Raw genomic sequence first — 15487 nt, 5'->3', positions numbered from 1 at the left:
CTACCTCTGCCTCCCGAGTGTTGGGATTAAAGGCATGCGCCACCACTACCCGGCTCTGAAAACAGGAGTTTTTAGGTTGCAGATCCAGGGAACAGGCTTGCTTACAGGATGGCTCTAGCCCTCTTCCCCTCGTTGCCATCCTTATTAAAGAGCAAATAAGCAGCTTTGTCATATGGTATTTAGTTTTTTTTTTTTTTTTTTTTTTTTTTTGTAACCTCTTACCACCTATAAGACTAAACCATGCCTTCAGGCATGGAACTGTCTACAATAAACAAAGGAAAGATGAGTGTGACAAACCAGAAGGAAACAATGCATGTCGACAAGGGGATCCAGATATTGTGGTAGAAAGTCGCTAGAGTGATGACCTGACATGCCACATGATGGGCACCCGTGTCCAACCTAGTCTCCTACCCCTCAAGCTGTGCCATGGCTTGCATTTCATTCCTCAGTGTCTGGACCCATCGGGCTGTAACTTCAGACTTTCAAGTCCTGTCTCCACCAGTGATTGTCTAGGTCCCTGGCGAGAGGAATACACAAAACCACTGAACATCGGGATCCTGGAGTAAAGTGGGCTACTGCATTGCATCAGCACTTCCCACTCAGCACCTCTTTCTGGACTTGGCTGCAGTTCCTCCCTCCCTATTGGTCTCACTAAGCCCTAGGTAGAGCCTGAGAGCAGGAGTGTCGCAGGGAGAGTACCTTGGTGCACAGAGGGCTGGGACATGAACTGTCAACCTATATTCTCTGCATTTCATTCTCATGTTTAGAGTGTATGAACTACTGATATAAATCACTGAAGCTAAATTGAATGAAGAAAATTAAAGCTTTTAGCACCAAGTCCGAAATGCTGTGAATCTTTACCCTTTGATTTAATTTACCCCTAAATTAAAGGAATTCTAAAGGTCTTTCTTTTAATACAGAGGAAAGCAATTAAGAAAAACTGTCATCTTTTCCCCAACTTGCCTTTATGTAACAATACTATGCAAGAAAAGCACAAAACCAATTACAATGGGGGCAGATGAGGCAATAGGGAGTCTTTTATGCTTTCTTTAACATGGTATGCATGTCATGGCTGAGGAGCTCATGCTGTGGTCATCTGTAGCTCTGTTTAAAAGCTGTGAAGCCTTTCTTTTGTTTTTGTTTTTTTGTTGTTATTTTCATACTAGGTTACTAATTGGTGACTAGAATTAGTGGGAAGTAATCAGTTACTCTTGGAATGGTAACTTTTCCTAGTTCCTCTGATGGGATACTCAAAAGTTGGGATTGCTTCTGAAAACTGAGGGAGGCTGGGGAGATGCTTCTGTGGTTAAAAGCTGTCTTGCTTATTTTTCTGCTGCTGTGACCAAACAGCATGACCAAGGCAACTTACAAAAAAAAAAAAAAAACAGCATATTGGTACTGAGGGGTGGTGATAGGTGATATCTTGCTTGTACAAGTAAAAAGCCTGTCTGAAGGCCAGAGAATGGAGCTTGCCACTAGCTAACAATAGAGGTCTGGAAGTCTGTACAGACAGACAGGACATGAGCTAGCTGGGCAGAAACAGGATATAATCAGGGAGAAACAGAGCTCACTCTCCAGTCTGTGGAGATGCTAAGGAGGTAAGGTGGTGTGGCAGTGGCTTGCACCTTCTCTCTGATCTCTCAGCATTTTCCTCTCTGTGTGACTCTAGGTTTTTATTATCTAGACCAACTAAGAACTCCATTTATACTTTAGTACCCAATGTGGGGCTTGAACCCACAACCCTGAGATTAAGAGTCTCATGCTGTACCGACTGAGCTAGCCAGGCTTTCTCTATCCTTTTTCTTTTCTTTTCTGTTCCAAGCGTGTGTGTGTGTGTGTGTGTGTGTGTGTGTGTGTGTGTGTGTGTACACATATATATTTTTTCTTCATTTTTATTTAAATTAGAAACAATCATATTTTACATATCAATTCCAGTTCCCTCCCACCCTCCCATATCCCTCACTAACCCCCATCTCATTTTTAAACATACTGTATACCATTTAGAGGTTTTGTTCTTCTGAATCTGTCTTTATTGTATATCTCTATCTTTTTCTGACCACATGAGTTTTAATCTGCTAAACAGCTTGGCTAAAATTTAAGTGACCCCACCCTATTCCTTGGCTTTCTGAGGGTAGCTTCATGGCGGAGTACTACTGGGATCTATGCTTTTTTGCCACCACCAAGAAGCATACATACCACTGGCTGCTCTTAAACACCATTTAATAGTTTGGTAGCAGGGCCTCTTAAAAGAACCATGCAGTTTTTGCCACTAACACGAAGTCAAGAAGCCTCTCTTAAAGGAGCTGCAAGTCACTACTTGCCTCTAGCAAACAGAGCCCACCCAAGAAAATGCTGCTGCCAAGAAGCTGTGCTTGAATTTGTTCTATTGTTTTTAGAATCCCTTTTTGTCAGGTTTTACATGGAAATTTTTGATCCACATTGGGGTTCCCATTTGTTGACAAAATTTCTGTCCTGCCCAGTCCCACAGCCATTTAGTCCCAAATAAACACACAAAAACTTTTATATTAATTATAAAATGTTTGGACAATGGCTCAGGCTTCTTACTGGCTAGCTCTCTCTTAATTATTAATCCATTTATTTCTATTAAACTATGCAATTGCCATAGGCTGTGGCTTACCCATAATGCTCTGGCATGTTACTCCTTAGGCAGCTACATGGCATCTCTCCCGAGACTCTCTCTGTTCCTCTTCCCAGCATTCCTAGTCTGGTAGCCCCACCTATACTTCCTGCCTGGCTACTGACCGATTAGCATTTATTCACCAACCAATAAGAGAAACATATATTCACAGCATATAGATGGACATGCCTGCATCATTGAGGCTTATGGTTCCAGAGGGTGAGTCCAAAATCATAAAGGTGGGAAGCATGGCAGCAGGGAAAGAGGCGTGGTATTGGAAGTGTAACTGAGTTCACATTTGATCCACAAGCACAAGCTAGAGAGAGAGAGAGCTTTTGAAACTTCAAAGCCCATCCATAGTGCCACACCTCCTCCAACAAGGCCACATCTCCTAATCATTCCCAAACAGATCCACCAACTAAGGTTCAAGTATTCAAACACATGTGCCTAGTGGGGGCTATTCTTACTCAGGTCACCACAAGAGCACTTGCTGCTCTTTCAGAAGACCCAAGTTAGGTTCCCATTATCCATGCTGGGAGACTCATATCTACCTGTCATTCTAGATCCAAGGTCCACAGTGCCATCTTCTGGACACTGTAGGCACCTGAACTTATGTACACATAACCCCTGACACCCTATATACATCCATGTATGTAGTTAAAAATTAATCTCAAAGAAATGTGCATTATCACTGTCCTTTGATTGCTTGGCATTTTGTTTATTTTTCTCTCGGAGAGAATGAGTGATGTCATTTCCTGGGAGACACTCTGTGCTCCCCTAGGTACCACTCCGTCACCACTTTCAAATTATGTGTCATCTCATCATATATTCCCACAGGCAAAAGAACTGTCAGGGCTAACCTCTAGTTTTGAGGGTGTAGCTTGGTGATCTTGTCCCTAGGCTTGCCAGTCCTGAGGCAACAATAGACAGAGCATGCCTTATTCATGGTCTACAGGAGCCAGTTAGTAAAGAAAGTATGTGTAGGCAACCCAGCAGAACAGGAAATGCATCACACAGGCCATAGCAAGTCATTGACAGCTGAGTTACTGCTCACTGGTAAGCAGCTTGCATACCACACCTGTGTGAGATCCTCTGCAACAGAAATAAAACTAGAAAGTCACTTCCACCCCTAACTGAACACTTTCCTTTCTGGCCCCAAAGTAAGATCCAGGAACTTTTCCTCTTTGGGGAGCAGAGCAAAGTTCTATGGTTTCCAATAATAAAAATGTGAGGTTCTGCTTTTTAAATATATGTTGTGTTTCTCTTCTGCCCCCTTCAGTACAACACATGATTAAACTTAAAAAAAATTCACTGTGGGGAATAGAAGAACAGTACAGGAAGTTTGTCCAGTGTAGGGGACAGGAGTATTTCTCAAGTGTCACTGTAGCCAGAGCAGTTGTACACTGCTTAAGTCCTCTGATGGCTTCTTTGGTTTAAAACCATCTAGCAAATTATGGAGACAGTTGTTCTATCTTCAGAGAGAGTTATTAATTTGTAAATGTTGAAGGCATGTGGGTTCTGACTAGAGCAAGGAACCATCACTGACTTATCTGGGCCATATCAGGCTTCTGTTTGCTCATTCTGCTAGTGAATACTCATTCTCCCATGGCCAGAATGAGGTGGCACTTTGTTCTTAATCATTATTTTTAGTTTTCTTAAAGATAGTGGGCTTCATTGTGACACTTTCCTATGTATTATTGTACAAGGCTCATCCTCACCTTTTTGTCCTCATCCTAAGAGGCCTCTACTCTTTGTCCTCCACACTCCCTCTATGCTACTCACCATCTTTTTTGATTTTTGCCCAGGATAGAATGGGTGTGAGCCCCTGCCCAGCATAGCTTCTACTCTACCCATGTCTGCCTGCCTGTACTTTTCAGGGGCATGCAGTGGTGCCAGCATTGGCTAGGGCTGGTCTGCAGAGCAGGGGCACACTGCCCTGTGGTGTTCCAGACACACATCTTGGTTCTGCAGTTGAAATGTCTAGTGCCTGTGGAGTGAAGGTCAAGAGTGATATCACAGCCTTAGTCATTAGTTTGTCTGCATGCTGCTGAGTGTGTCTAGCAGGTCAGTGCCTTGCGCTTTCCTGACAGCCACTCAAGAATGATAAGGAATGACAGGGTCTCTCTGCCCTGTCCAGCCTGATGGAAAAAGCAGTGCTGGCAAGCACACAATTCCCCTTAAAATACACAGACGTTGGGCAAAGCACTGCCGTAAGAGAAATAGCAAATCGAGGTTTTCAGAAAAATGTCCATTATTTGTGAGCATCTACCTCCCTCTCCGGGAGCCTGTCTACCTGAAGCCTTTCTTTATTTTTGTCTTTTTTCTTTTATGTCTCTTAGCTTCATCTCCTTCTTTATTATTTTCTTACAGGTCAGATAACTCAAAAGCTTTTGTCTCAGGTGGGAAGTTAAGGTGGAGAATATTGATCTGGGGGTTTTTGTTAGTAGATATCAACAGCTGCTTTCTGCTGGCAAGCTTGCAAAGATACATGTCTCATTCATTGCTCAGTGACCACTCAGCTCCACAGAGAGCAGTGAGGACCAGAGGCTGAGATTCTTTTACAGGAAAATAAAACCACTATTCTTTTGGGAGACAATTACCAATGGGGTGTGTGTGTGTGTGTGTGTGTGTGTGTGTGTGTGTGTGTGTGTCTTTATCCATTTATGCTTTCATTCCTGTGTCTCCAGATTTACTCTTCCTTCTACTGCAGGAGCCCTTCTTCCTACCCCACCTCCATTCTCTGGCAACTCTGCCTTTTGGTGCTGACCCCACTTAGTTCTTCCCCACCAGACTTCTCAGCCTTCCCTTCTAGTCTATTTATATTCCTTTGTGTAAGCTACCTAGTCACAAAAAAAAAAAAAAACCTTCCACCAGAGATCTTCAGTGACACACTGGGCTTCAGGAACAGGTGGGCAATTTTCACAACCTCCCTGTCCTCCATTCTATCTCTCCAGACTTACTGTTAGTCCTGTAGCAGCTTACCTGCAAGGACCCCTCCTACCACCCTACGTCAGTTTCCCAAGAATTCTGCTTCTTGCTGAGGATCCAGGATCTCCTACCTCTTCTCCATGGTCCCTCTGAGCCTTTCCTTCTAGCCCAAGTCCATTTCCGTGTGTCCTCACAGAAGCACTCACTAACAGAGACCACACAGCAATCATACCTGCTTAGGATACAGAGGGGACAACAGCAACCAAAGAATGGAACACCCACTCAACAATGACAAGACCAGATATCTACACCAAGGAACACCTCAAGCATCCAAACACCAGATTCCTAGATCCCAGCTCAAAAACACAAATATGAGCAGCCAAGATAATATGCCTCCTCTGGAAGCCAATACCCTATGGCAACAGGCCCTGAGATATGCAATGTAGCTGAAGCACACAAGACAAGGACTCCAAATAGCCTTCATTATTATGTAAGAACCTTAAAGAGGATAGGAACAAATCCCTTAATGAAGTCTGTGAAAGCACAAATAGTGGAATTTCAAAACATGAAAATAGGACATTTCAAAACATGAAAGTGGAAATAGAATCATCAAGAATATTTGAACTAAAATAAAACTGAAAATGAAATACTTAGGATGTCAAGCATAAACCTCAGAAGTAAGCCTTACAAACAGAATGCAAGAATTGCAAGAAAGAATTTCAATTCTTGAAGACAAAGTAAAAGAAATACCTCAATAAAAAAAGAAAAAATCCAGTCACAAAATATCCATGAAATCTGGGACACCATGGAAAGACCAAACATACAAATAATAGGGATAGAGGGAAGAGAAGAAAGCCACATCAAAGGCACAGAAAAATATCTTTTAACAAAATTATAAAAGAAAATTTCCCCAATCTAAAGAAGGAGGTGTCTATTAAAATACAAGTAGCAGACAGAAATAACATAGAACAGAAAAGAAATTCCCCATGACACATAATGATCAAAACACTAAATGTGCAGAGTAAAGAAAGGATATTAAAGGTTGTAAAGGAGAAATACGAAGTCACATATAAGTGCAGGACTATTAGAATAACAGCAGACTCCTGGATGGAGAATCTAAAAGCAAGAATGGCCTGTACAGATGTTCTACAAACTCTGAGAGTCCAAAGATGTCAGCCCAGACAACTATACCCAAGAAAACTATCAATCATAGTTGATGGAGAAAGAAAAATATTTCATGATAAAAGCAAATGTAAGCAATTATTACCTACCAGTTCAGTTCCACACCTGGCACTAGAAGCAAAACTTCAGTCTAAAGTGGTTAACCACACCCAAGAAGACACAAGGAATAAACATATAACAGTATATCAAAATATGGGTGAACCTACCCTGTAGGAACAAATTAATAGCCGGGGTGTTGGTGGTGCACACCTTTAATCCCAGCACTCAGGAGGCAGAGGTAGGCAGATCTCTGTGAGTTTAAGGCCAGCCTGGTTTCCAGAGCCAGTGCCAAGATAGGCTCCAAAGCTACACAAAGAAACCCTGTCTGGAAAAAAAAAGGAACAAATTAATGGGAACCAATAAACACTGGTCATTGATGACTCACACTATTAAAGGTCATAATTTCCCAGTAAAAGTACATGACTTGCAGGTTGGATTAGAAAACAGTATCCATTTTTCTGTTGTATCTAAGAACACTACAACCAAGGACAAATACCATAGCAGAGTAAAAAGATGGAAAAACCAAGTAAATTATCCCCAGAGGCAAGCAGGTATGGCTTTTTAATATCTAAAAAAAATAGACTTCAAAACTAATCAGAAGAGATAGGGAAAGACATTACATACTCATTAAAGGAAAGATTCACCAAAGTGATATTGCAATTCCAAATACCTATACACACCACATGATGGCACCCAAGGTCATAAGAGAAATACCACTACAGCTAAAATCACATATTGACCCTCTCATACTGTGATAGTGGATGATTTTAATACCCCACTCTCACCAATGAACAGTACATCTAGACAAAAAAAATAAGCAGAGAAATGCTAAAGATGAATAGCATCATCAATCAAATGGCTCTAACCGACATGTGCAGAACATTCCACCCAAACTCTAAAGAGTATATTTTTTTTCCAGCAGAAATGTCTGAAAAAAAATGACCCTATATTAGGACACAAATCAAGTATCAACAGAAATAGGAAAATTAAAATAATATTGTGCATCCTATCTGATCACCATGGATTAAAGCTGGATATCAACTACAATAGAAAAATAAGAAAATATATAAACTCATGGAAGCTGAACAACTCACTACTGATGAAAAATTGATCAAGTCATAAATCAAGAAGGAAAAAACAAACTCTCTAGAATTAGGAAGGAAAATGAAAATCTAACATACCCAGACTTATAGGATACAATGGAGGCAGTACAAAGAGGCAATTAACCAAACTGGAAACGCTAAAATTATGAATTTCTTAATATATATGACCTACTAAACAATTCTTCTTCAAGTTCACAGAAGTTGAAAACACAATCTTCAACTTCATTTGGAAACACAAAATACTCAGGATAACCAAAACCTAAATAATAAAAGACCCGCTGGAGGAACCACCATCCTAGATTGTAAGCAGTACTGCAAAGATACAGTAATAAAAACAGAAGGGTACTGGCATAAAACAGACACAGCCATTGATGGGATAAAATTAAACACCCAGATATAGATCCTCAGATCTATGCACACCTCATTTTTGACAAAGAAGCCAAAACTACACACTGGAGAAAAGACAGTATCTTCAATAAATGGTGCTGGATGACTTCATATAGAAAGAAACCAAATAGATCCATATGTATCTCCCTGCACAAAACTCAACTCTAAATGGATCAAGGACCTCCACATAAGACCAGATACCCTGAGTCCGACAGAAGACAATGTGTGGAATAGGCTTGAAACCATTGGCATAGAGAAATAAGTTTCTAAACAGGACACCAATACCACAAACACTAAGAACAACAATTAGTAAATGGGACCTCACAAAACTGAAAAGCTTCCGTATGGCAAAGGATACCATCATTCAGGCAAAGTAGCAGCCCACAGACTGGGAAAAGATATTCCCAATTGCACATCTGATAAAGTATATAAAACGTATACAGTATAGTATATAAAATGCATAAAGGATTAAAAGCACTGAAAACCAAGAAAACAAGTAATCCAGTTACAAATAGGGCATAGAACTAAGCGGAGAGTTCTCAAAAGATGAACCACAAGTGACTGAGAAACAATTAAATGTTCAATATCCTTAGTCATCATGGGAATGGCAAATTAAAAATACTTTGAGACTTCATCTTATCCCTGTCAGAATGGCCAAGATCAATAAGACAAATGACAGCTCTTGCTGGCTAGGATGCAGTGAAAGGGGAATGCTTATTCATTGCTGATCAGAGTGCAAACTTGTACAGCCACTATGAAAATCAATGTTGTGGTTCCTCAGAAAGCTGGGAATCAATCTACCTCAAGTCCAGCTATACCACTCTTGGGCATATACCCAAAGGACTCTACATCCTACCAGAGATACACTTGCTCATCCATGTTCATTACTGCTCTAGTCCTAATAACCAGAAACTTGAAACTGCCTAGATGATCATTAACTGATGCGTGAAAATGTGGTAAATTTACACTACTGTTAAAAAGTGAAATTCACAGGTAAATCGATGGAGTAAGAAAAAAACATTCTGAACGAGGTAATCCAGACCATAATCCCCAAATATTGTATGTTTTCTCTTCCATGTAGATATTGGCGTCTGAGCCTTTGTTGTGCATGATATAATCAGAATAGCCACTGAGGTTAGGCACCTAGTAAGGGACTGCGTAAGGAGAGGCTCTTCCAAGAAAAGACAAATGGGTTATAGTGTTATGGGTAGACAAAGGAGAAACTGCAATGGGATGATTTTTAAATGGGAGAGAAAAGTAAAGGAAGGAATATTTGGAGGGATAACTAACACTAAAAATCTTTTGACAAACTGGTGCCACCAAGACGTTTCACCCCTACCGGCTAGCATTCATGGTTCTGGAAGGTACTGGGTATACTACACAGGGAGAAAGATAACAACTGGTATCACCTAACTACAAACTCAGTGACCTCTAACAGCTTCCTGCTACTGACACCATAATGGCATAATATTATAGGAGAATCAACCAATTTTTGATTGAACTTAAGACTTACTCCAGGAGATGGAACCCATATCTGACACTGCTAAAGTTTCCAAGAACCTAAGAATATGTAGGTCACAAGGCTAGGGAAACCTGCTATTCTGCTAAAGGAACATATCAGTAAAAGGACTGGCTCCCAATGACATACAACTCTCCTCATAGATCAGTGCCTCACTCAACCCACATCAGAGAAGCTTCTTCTTATGGTACATAAGAATTAACACCGAAACCCAAAGATGGACAACTAGCAGAGAGTGAGAGATTTAGAGCACTAACTCAGAAATGGAATTTTTTAATTGAATCCTTCCCTTCCTGGCTCAGAAAGTTGTGTAGAAGAGGAGGCAGAAAGATTTGAAGAGCCAGAAGTAATGGATGACTCCAAGGAAATAGAGTCTTACAAATATAATAGGACTGATGCACGTATGAACTCAGAGATTGGCAACACAAACAAGCCCAATAAAGATTCAAGCCAGACACAGTCCCCACAGATTCAAGCCAGCACTGAGAGGGGGAATTGAACATGGGCTACCACCCTAGCCAAGAAGGTGTTTGTAACTGATACCTGTTGGCAAAGGAAAAACCAGTTTTCTTCAATGGATTCTCTCTAGGTAAATCAACCACACTTCAGGGTAGGCACCATGCCTAGGATTGATTGGCCAATATAAAACAAACTCAGTGGTATGTTTGTGGACTTTAGTTTCATTCTGCTTTGTTTTGGCTTTTGTTTTCTGGCTTATTGGTTGTGGTGGTTTGAATGAGAATAGCTCCTGTCATTGGTTCATATGTTTAAATGCTTGGTACCCAGTTAATGGAACTGTTCATGATTAGAAAATGTGGCCTTGTTGGAGGAAGTATGTCATGGAGTGGACTTTGAGGTTTCAAAAGCCCATGCCATGCTCAGCTCCCCCTCCTCTCTCTCTTTGCCTGCTGGCTACAAATAAGAATGTAAAGCTCTCACCTAGTGCTCTAGTGCCATGCCTGTCTGCTTCCTGCCATGGTGATCCTTTCATTTATAAGTGTTGCCTTGATCATGGTGTCTCTTCCCAGTAATAGAACAGTAACTAAGACAGAAGTTGGTATAAGAAACTGGGGCATTGCTGTGACAGGTCTGGCCATGCTATTGTGTGGAAGAATATGGAAGACTTTGGGACTTTGAACTGGAAAAGCAGTTGAAAGCTTTGAGCATGGCTAGTAGGAGCCTAGAAGACAGTAATGCTAAGGGCAATTTGAAATATGCAGACGCTGCTCAAGATGTTTCAGAGGGAAAGAATATTAGCAAGTAGCCTTTAGCCCTTCTTGTAATGTTTTGGCAAAGAATGTGGCTCCTTTTTGCCCTTGTCTGAAAAATCTACCTGAGGCTAAATCGAAGAGTTTTGAATTAATGCCATTGGTAGAGGAGATTTCAGGACAGCCTGCTATTAACTGTGTCACATGGTTATTAGTGATCACTCTTAAGATGATCAATAATGAAAAGTAGCAAGCAGGGCAAAGAGAAATATAAAATATACAGTCTGAGGAGAAAAGGGACACCAGAAAATGTAGTGGTAGACTCAAGTCTTGTACTCAAGGAGATGAGAAGCTTTAAGAAAAGCCTAAGGCTAGATCAAATGCAGGAAGATGGTACAGGACAAAATCCCAGGAGCTACTCCTGTGAAACGAAAGGCCTGAGGGATTTTCTGGGCCTGAACAACAGAAAGCTTACAGAAATGTAATTCTAGGAGGCAGCCAGTTTCCAGCCCCAGCAAGTAGCAGAATGTGGCAGCACTGGCCATATGGTTCTGGCTTCAGAGTCAAGAAGGATACAAGGAAGGGATTGTGGATTTCTTCCTTCTGGTTTTGGAAAGCCTGGGAAGCCAGGCAACAAGGCAGGGGATATCCCAGCATGTATGCCAGGAGAGGCCATAGTGTGAAGGTGTGAAAGTAAAGGCTGGATTATGTTAGAAACTCCACGACATTGTAGATGCCAGAGCCTTGGTTTACCTGCCAGACAGGTAGAGAGAGAGAAAATTCTGTTGCAATCAACAAAGCTGGAAGTAATTGGAGATCTGAATAGCTCTTTGACATTGGACATAGAGATGCAGACTGTGGGGTTTGCCCTTCGGGGTATTTCCTCACTGTGCCCCCTTCCCACGCCTTTGGGGTGTTGATGGATATTCTGTGACATTGTACATTGAAAGCATGTGATCTGATTTTTGATTGTGATTTTACAGAGGGTGACAGTTAAGAGATTGCCACAAGTCTCAGAAGAGGCTTTTAAACTTTGAATCTTTTAAGACTAAAAGATTATGGAGGGTTTTTTGACATTGGACTGAATGCAGTGTTTGCTTTGTGATATAGCTACAAACCTATAGGAGCCAGGGAGTGTTTGAAGGTCTGATTCCCGTGCTGGCCTCCCAGACAGCAGTCTGGGGTCCACGTGCACAGAGCATGCTAGTTTAAGGGCAGAATTTCAATGAAAATATATTAAACACACTTGGGGGGGTGCTTAGCTCAAAGTCACGGAGGGAGTTTGTGCAAAATCACACCGATGGCCAGAAATGCCGCTGGGCATGCTCAGCTTGCACCACTGAGTTTTACCTGAAAAATAAGAGGCTTTGAAGGTGGGTGAGCACAGGAGCCTGTTCCTAAGGTGCCTGCTCTCTTAGTCGCTCATAGCTGCATAGATAACCAACCTTTCCATCATGGGTACCGAGGCAGGACATTCTGGGTTGCTCTAATGCAGCTCCAAGTCAGAAATCAGGTCTTGTTTATGCCATCTGGGTGAAAAAGGAATTGCTCAGCTACTCTGAAATTGTATCAAGCTCTAGCTGTGTGCTTTTACATGTACATTTACATGTACATCTCGGTCTCAGTTTAATGTGTTTATTTGCATATGTTCATGACACAAGATCTCAAATTTCTAAGAAAAATATTTTACCTTTCTCCCCCCACCCTGCCCCTGCTTAGGAGATTAAGGAATTTCCAAACACATCCAACACAATCACATTCATTTCTTCAGCTACATCCTTAAGCACTAAATTAATACATGTTTTTCAGGTGTGAAAATGAAACCAAGTTCGATACAGAAGACCTCCACTGGGCTTACAGTTTCTGCCCCACCCCGTACTTCTGGGCGGCACTCCTGGGCCTGATCTTATATCTCATTTTCTTTGCACCTGGTGAGTGGACCCTTTGGTTACTTTTGCACAGCATTGACCCCTCTAAGAAGAGGCAGGCTACTATACTTCATTCCACAGGGGATTTTTACTGAAGTTTTAATTATTTACTTCTCAGGTATGGGACCAATGCCCTGGACGGTGAATTCTGAAATCTATCCTCTCTGGGCAAGAAGTACAGGAAATGCATGCTCAGCAGGAATAAACTGGATTTTCAACGTCCTGATTTCACTGACCTTTTTACACACAGCAGAGTATCTCACATACTATGGTAAGGGCATGTGTTTTCAGTGTTCTCTCATTGTTACTTTTGATGCTCTGCCCTTAGGTACCCTGTAATTTGTAAGAGAGGCTGTGTCCTTCTATTTTGACTCTTCCTGAATATCTCTGTAGCTTTCACCAGGGGTCCTGGGAAATGTGTCTGAGAGAAGAGTTCTCTTTTCCTAAGTGTATTGTCTGCAAGTTCTTATGTGTATCCCCCACATTTCAAACCCCAGATACCCACCCCATACCAGCCAGGAAGGAAATCCTTACAGCACAGCTTTCAGCTTAACAAGGAAGCAAGGAGAAAATGCTGAGACCGTGAAGACAAGATTGATGAGATGCCCTGTGGGAGGGAAGGATCTCCACACCTAAGCAGCATTAGGGTGGGCCTGAAATTAGCTCACTCTTTTGGGATACTGTGCCACTGAAGGGTCTGTTCCAGCCAAGACACCTTGGAGCCCAGCACTTACCACTTCCAGTAATAAGGACATGACAAAAACCTCCCAAAAAATGAAAACTTGGAACATCTAAAATAGTGGTTCTCAGCCTGTGGGTTGTGGCCATCAGAAGGCACATATTTCAGGTGGTCTCAGGAACCCCCAACCATAACTTTATTTTCACTGCTACTTCATAACTGTAATTTTACTACTGAGCCATGTCACAGTTCCCAAGACCATTGGAACTATGTGTTTTCCAATGGTGATGACCAACAGGTTAAGAAACACTGATCTAGAAAAATTTGTTTTCCTGGGAAGGAAATCCGTGGTGAGACATGATAAGCTGTTGGTGTGTTTAGAATATTCAGCTTTTTCTCTTTTAACGACTAAAAATGTTTCCATAAACTCATGAGCTTGTTTTGATGACATGATGATAGATGTTACTTGGCATTGCTGACTCTTGAGAATGCTTCAATACTTGAAGATATATATAATATATATATATATATATATATATATATATATATATCCCAAGAAGCATTGTTTTGTCTTTTTAATAGAGATTTACATAATAAAAATCCATTGAGTAAAATTCTGATTTGCAAAGTACTCTTTTGGGATGAAGAGAAGTAGGAGGCATCAGTGGGTACCAGGCTATTCTTGTCAGTGCTTTTACATAGTATGCATTTGCATATACCACATGGGCTGATGGAGCTATGGGAACAAATAGGTACTGTAAGGAAAGGCATGGGCAGCAAAGTATGCTTTAGTTATGACCTGTGTCAGCTTTGTCAGGAGTATGCAGGGAGAAGCCAGGCTTCATTCTACTAACAGTGGGGACATGTGTCCAGTCTAGTTAGACTTTTGGTCTAATGTTTTAATCTACATGATATGATTTGTAAGCATGTGTTTTTATATTCCTGATGAATAAGTCTGTGTCCTGGTGTTATATTTCCCTGGGAATATCCATATCCTCTTTCATGTCATGCCATTTTGTTTGTTTGTTTGTTTGTTTGTTTTTGTTTTTGTGAGATAGGGTTTCTCTGTGTAACAGCCCTGACTGTCCCGGAACTCATTTTGTAGACCATGTTGGCCTCGAACTCACAGAGGTCCACCTTCCTTTGCCTCCCTCATGCTGGGATTAAAGCCTTTCCTGCTTTTACAAAATCGTTTCATAATATCTCAAACTTTTCTTCTTTCCTAAGCGTCACTACTTAGGGAGACTTGCATTGCAGGTTGTTCAGTGAAATCCATTGCTAAAAACAACCAATGCATCACAAACCCAGCACCTGTACACATGTATGGCTAACAGATCTCGGAGTGAGCAGTATTTTAAAGTTACTCAGTATAGAAGTACTGAAATTGAAATGTAGACATTGGTTGTTATTGTGTATGTACTAAATATTTGTTTTAATCTGGTATTTAAGAGTGGCTTCCAATAATATTTCTCTCAAAAAAATGCTGAGGAATCTCTTTGAATTAACCTCAGTCTCATGGAAGGCTGTGTTTTTTTCATTGTCATTCCAAGGAGAAATAGTGAAGCAAGTGGTTGGTAGTCTGCTCCCTGACAGCTTAACCCTGGGCCTCACCAGAAGCGCCCAAGTCACAGCCAGTCTTCATGTTTTGGTGTCCTCGGTTTGTTGGGTTTTCTGTTCAGTGGAATTTCCTGGTTTGCCATTGGGGATTTGTAGTTCATGGAGGAAACTGGTTTTGGTGGCATTTGTTTCTTGGTGTGTTTTGTATTTTAGAGACATGGTTTCATTTCCCCCAGGTTGGCCTTGAAGTTTGTGTAGTGAGGGTGACTTTGAACTTCTGATCTTCATACTTCTACTTCCAGAGTAGGTGCCACCATGC

General features: G+C 41.3%; 1 protein-coding gene and 1 non-coding gene across 2 annotated transcripts in view; one reads left to right on the top strand and one right to left on the bottom strand.

Annotated features, from left to right (window-relative positions):
* LOC100750437 (solute carrier family 2 member 13) overlaps positions 1-15487 on the top strand; it is a 261443-nt gene that overhangs the window by 240064 nt on the left and 5892 nt on the right. The window contains exons 8-9 of the mRNA XM_027396332.2: positions 12814-12935; positions 13051-13203. Coding sequence (XP_027252133.1) covers positions 12814-12935; positions 13051-13203 — 275 coding nt within the window. The remainder of the gene's footprint in view (positions 1-12813; positions 12936-13050; positions 13204-15487) is intronic.
* Positions 1714-1786, bottom strand: Trnak-cuu. Its single transcript has one exon. It is a non-coding gene; the product is annotated as a tRNA-Lys (tRNA).

This window comes from Cricetulus griseus, chromosome 2 (genome assembly GCF_003668045.3).
Source record: "Cricetulus griseus strain 17A/GY chromosome 2, alternate assembly CriGri-PICRH-1.0, whole genome shotgun sequence".
Classification (NCBI taxonomy): Eukaryota; Metazoa; Chordata; class Mammalia; order Rodentia; family Cricetidae; genus Cricetulus; species Cricetulus griseus.
This window is presented reverse-complemented; position numbering and strand designations above follow the sequence as displayed.